Source organism: Gossypium arboreum, chromosome 9, assembly GCF_025698485.1.
Source record: "Gossypium arboreum isolate Shixiya-1 chromosome 9, ASM2569848v2, whole genome shotgun sequence".
Taxonomy (NCBI): Eukaryota; Viridiplantae; Streptophyta; class Magnoliopsida; order Malvales; family Malvaceae; genus Gossypium; species Gossypium arboreum.
This window is the reverse complement of record NC_069078.1, coordinates 64655276-64659961: the sequence shown is the minus strand read 5'-3', so window position 1 is coordinate 64659961 and position 4686 is coordinate 64655276. Positions and strand designations below refer to the sequence as shown.

The following is a 4686-nucleotide window of genomic DNA, read 5'->3' as shown; positions in this document are numbered from 1 at the left end:
GAATCCAGACGGTTGGGAGTGAAGTGTCATTCCATTGCCATGAATTGAGACTCTGTCGCCTTTCCAAATTTGTACATCAAGTATGCATTTTCATGTCTAGGAGGAATCACTGGGACGCGACTGCACGGAAAGAAAATCATGATCCATCCTAGGTTGTCCGAACGGTGTACTCCCAGAATACCGGTGATCCATCGTTTGTGCTGCGCTTTATCCGCCTGATGTCGGATTTGTTGTAGTTGATGGATTGGCTGGAGAATTGGCAGAACAGTTTAATGACCGCTTGCAAGGCTTTGGTGGTTTAGATGTTTGCTTTGTAATATAGACTACTAGCTATTACACTAATGCAATTTATCATGCTTTTGTTACGTTTACCAAAAAAAAAAAAACCACATCGAGGAGAGCAAGAAACTATATAATGTTTTTGGGTTAAAATATCGTAACAGTCCCTTTACTCTTATTACATTTGTAATTTAGTCCTCTTATTTCTACTTTTAGAAATTTAGTCTTTTTACGTTTTGAATTCAAAAAATGCAAGTCTAATTGTTAATACGGTTAAAATTCTTCTATTAAATTTTGGTCCATTATAATAGAATTTTTGGCTATCGATTGAGTATATTTTTTATTTTAGAATATTACACCAGCAAATTTAGTATAGTATAAAAATTTTAAAGATGTATGAAGAATAAAAATAAAAATAAAAAAACTAAATTTCAAATGTATGAAAAATACAGGAGCTTGGAGCATATTTTAACTCATTTTTTTAGCAATAAATTAACTGTCATTGGGTTGTTGCTGCTGAGATCCTTGCCAAGCCCAAACGATGTCATTCAACGAAGGCCTGAGTTCTTGGTTGCAAAATTTCTTGTATTCCAAGGTATCCCCTGAGGTTTTCGTCATTTCCACCACATAAAATGATGGCGTAACCTCGAAGATCTCGGCATCAATGGCAAGCAACCCCTTCCTGCCTTCCTTGACGCCTCGTAGCCTCACCTTCCCGCCTTTGTTCGTGACTCGGAAGCACTCAGTCCGAGCTATTTGCTCGAACTTCGAAACGATGTCGGTCGCCGGTTTTTGCGTCGTGAACCGAGAACAATCCCTCTCGTTCAAGTCCTCTTCGAACAAACCCGACAAATCAAAGCCTTCAGAAAGTGATATTAGATCAAAAGCATTGAAGAGACTAGGCCTCAAAATGCACTGTTGTTTCTCAACTGTAATCAAAGAATGAACAATAATAAAACCCTAATTTTAGAATTTAGAAAAATCTTTATTATACAAAACTATTTATCTAAATAATTAGACTTTTCTTGCAAATGAAGTTATCCTATTTAAACTAATTAATTAGGTCTAATTATTTTTCGCACATTTGAAATTTAGTCCTTTACTTTTAATTTTGGAAACTTAATTCTTCCGCTCTTTTGATTTTATAATTAAATTGAAATTAATAACAAAAAACTTCCATTAAATTAGATTATATGATATTATAGAACCATAAAACCCCATAATCAAAATTAGAAATCTTCCAATTCCATATTCATCATTTTATTTGTTTATTTGACCTTTCACGCATGTAATGTTTGATCATATCAATATTTTATATTATAAAAATGTCATATAATTTTAATTTAATAAAAGTCATTTGATGATGTTATAAATATATTTCAATTATTAAACCTTAAACTAATTAATAAATAATTTGATTTAATTTCGATTGTACCTTTAGTATCATCGTTATTTTCCAAAGGTGATGATGACCATTCATCGAACGCCGCATGAATGTCGTCAATTATCAAGTTTTTATCTTGAACTTGGTCGGGTGTCAACGGCGGGGTGTCGAAGTGTTTATACCCTTTCTTGAACCAACTATTCTCCATGATTTTTGCCACCATAATTCGTTGGCTCGGGTTAGGGTCAAGTATCTTCGAAAGAAGCTTACGAACCTCAGGCGGAAACCATTGTGGGCACCGAAATTCACCTTTGGTTATCTTTTTATACAATTCCATCAAATTCTCATCATGAAATGGGAGAAAACCAGCCAACAAAACATAAAGAATCACCCCACATGACCAAATATCAACTTTGGCCCCATCATAGCCCTTCATGTTTATAACTTCAGGGGCAACATAAGCTGGTGTTCCACATGTTGTATGAAGGAGCCCATCTTGCCTCCGTGACTCTCTCAAAGCACTTAACCCGAAATCCGAAACCTTAAGATTCCTATTTTCGTCGACCAAGAGGTTTTCTGGCTTCAAATCACGGTGATAAACACCACGACTATGACAATAATCAACCGCAGCGATCAATTGTTGGAAATATTGTCGTGCATCGTTTTCTTTAAGCTTCCCTTTCGTAACTTTACCAAAGAGCTCACCGCCTTTAACATACTCCATCACGAAGTATATCTTTAACTTGCTAGCCATTACTTCGTACAGACGAACAACGTTGGGATGTTTAACTAGCCTCATTACGGAGATTTCACGTTTGATTTGGTCAATCAAACCACCTTTCATTATCTTTTCTTTGTCGATGATTTTAATAGCACAACTTAGGCCGGTAGTCGTGTTTCTTGCATAGTAAACCTTGGCAAATGTTCCTTGGCCAAGCAATCGCCCGAGCTCAAACTTTTCCATCAAAACCCTCCCTTTCTTCTCCATGTTTAAGAAAACAAAACAAAAAACAAAAATTCCCAATGCTGAAGCTTATACAAGGTCCAACAATGGAAATTAATGGTTAAACTTTAAAAGCAAGCAAGTTGTTATTGTTTTAACAATGGAGCAGAGAGAGCCATCATGTGCATGGCTGACTCAAAATAATACACCATGCATTCCAATTGGTATTAACCATCGCTACAAATAATCAATCTCCTCTGAAAATGGCTTAAATTTTAGTTAATTCCTTGTTGCATAAATGTAAATATGACTCTTTTTTAAAAAATCCCTATGAATCTCACTCCTCCTATAAAAATAAACCGAACAAAGATCCAGACATGTTACAAAAATAGCAGAGATTTGATGAATCTATCTTGCAAGGATTGGACATTGTTATTTCCTATGTATAGTATTTTACTATTCTTATAGTTTTTATGGATTAGATAAAGCATCTGAGTGCTATAATTATTTGGTGTAAGTTGATAATACAATATATTTGAAGGAATATTTAACTATAAAGATTAAACCTTAAATTTTGTTGAAATTTGTTACTTCTTTCATTTATATTTTGATATGTTTAGGTAAAAGTGGATTAAAACCTTTTTTTAAAAAAATAAATTTGGGAGTTTAAAAATTATGATATTATTTGAAAATCTATTGAAATTTTAAATTAATTTAAAATTAACATATTCAATGAGTTAAATTTTTTTTGAATAAAATCAACTAGTAATTTATTAATAGTAAATGAGGAAAACATAACTGGGTCCTAATACTGGTTTGTTAAGGTCGGCCTTCCCATTAAAAAGCAGAACAAAATTCAAAAAACAAAACTTAAGAAAAGACAATTCATTTAATGCTACGGAAAAGGAAACCTAATGTAATTATGTCTAGTCGATTTCAAGAATAGTTGGATGCTTCCTTTCATCGTCTTTTTACATCCCTTGTCCCATCTGTTCAGTCGATAGCCTTTTCAATATCTTACTTTGCCTGCTATCCGATTTTTTTCTTCCTTCACAAAATAAGCCTTAATCTGGGTTCTTTCTCCAGCGTCCCTCCGGATTTGAATGGTAAATATCTGAAGTCACTCTCATCAGGTGTATTTCCTTTCCCTTCTTTAAAGATTCTGCTGTAATTTTGTGGGCATAAACTTTTTCTATTCTGTTAATAAACTAAAAACTAATTTCTTGAAAACAAATCTTCTTACTTTGAATATCACTGATGATCGCCTTTATAATTGATTTATCTAGTTTCATTGATTGGCATTTCTTGAAAACTGTACGGGAGTCTTCCATTATCTTTATTGAGAGGAGATCCATTGAGATTCTTAGCTTTAGAGCCTATAGTCCTGCATAAGCTTCTGCTGCAAATGGAGATGAAATGTTCGTATTCGATACAGTCTTCATTGTTAGGAATTTCCCCGACTGGCCCCAAACCACCAGACTCGATACCGATTTGAAATTTCTTTTGCCAAAGGCTGCGTCGAATTGAATTGTCACCCTGGCATTAGCCTCTCGTTTAGCTATGGTTTCTATCCGTATTCAAGGTACTCATTCTTTCTATCAGACCTTCAAGTTCAGCCATGTATCTTTCAGGTTTTTGTGATAACTCTCTCCCTGTCTCTGACTTCCTTTCATGAATGAGTTTATTCCTCGAGCTCCAGATGAACCACAATCCACAACAGAACATTCGACACTATTCAGAAGTACTCCTCTTGAAGACCCAGGTAATCCAATCTCAGAAACTATGAATCGTACTGTTAATAACCCAAGAAAGGTCTAACATTTTCCATACCTCTGATGTTATAGGACATTGCCGAAAAACATGAGTGTTGTCTTCTTCTCCATTTCCGCATCCAGGGCATACTGCATTATTAGTCACTCTTTTATACTTTAGATTGACTAGAGTAGGGATATAATTCTAGGATATTCTCCATATTGTAATTGTAATTTTTTAAGGTAGCTGTAGATTCCAGAGCTTTTTGTAGAAATCTTTTATATCAATCTGTATTAAAAAATTATTAGGATTCGAGCTAGAGTCTAGT

General features: G+C 34.4%; 1 protein-coding gene across 13 annotated transcripts; it reads right to left on the bottom strand.

Moving 5' to 3' along the window:
- Positions 1–649: 649 nt before the first annotated feature.
- Positions 650–2979, bottom strand: LOC108458579 (CBL-interacting serine/threonine-protein kinase 20-like). Of its 13 annotated transcripts, none has more exons than XM_017757992.2 (2): positions 1715–2978; positions 650–1208 (listed from the first exon to the last, which is right to left on the bottom strand). In XM_017757992.2, the coding sequence occupies exons 1-2, from the start codon at positions 2649–2651 to the stop codon at positions 772–774; spliced, it is 1374 nt and encodes a 457-aa protein (XP_017613481.1). In that variant the 5' UTR covers positions 2652–2978; the 3' UTR covers positions 650–771. The 13 variants fall into 13 exon arrangements, with proteins under 13 accessions (XP_017613481.1, XP_052875142.1, XP_052875141.1 ...); XM_053019182.1 differs by having other exon boundaries at positions 656–1183; positions 1672–2979; XM_053019181.1 differs by having other exon boundaries at positions 656–1208; positions 1679–2979.
- Between the last annotated feature and the right edge of the window lie 1707 nt (positions 2980–4686).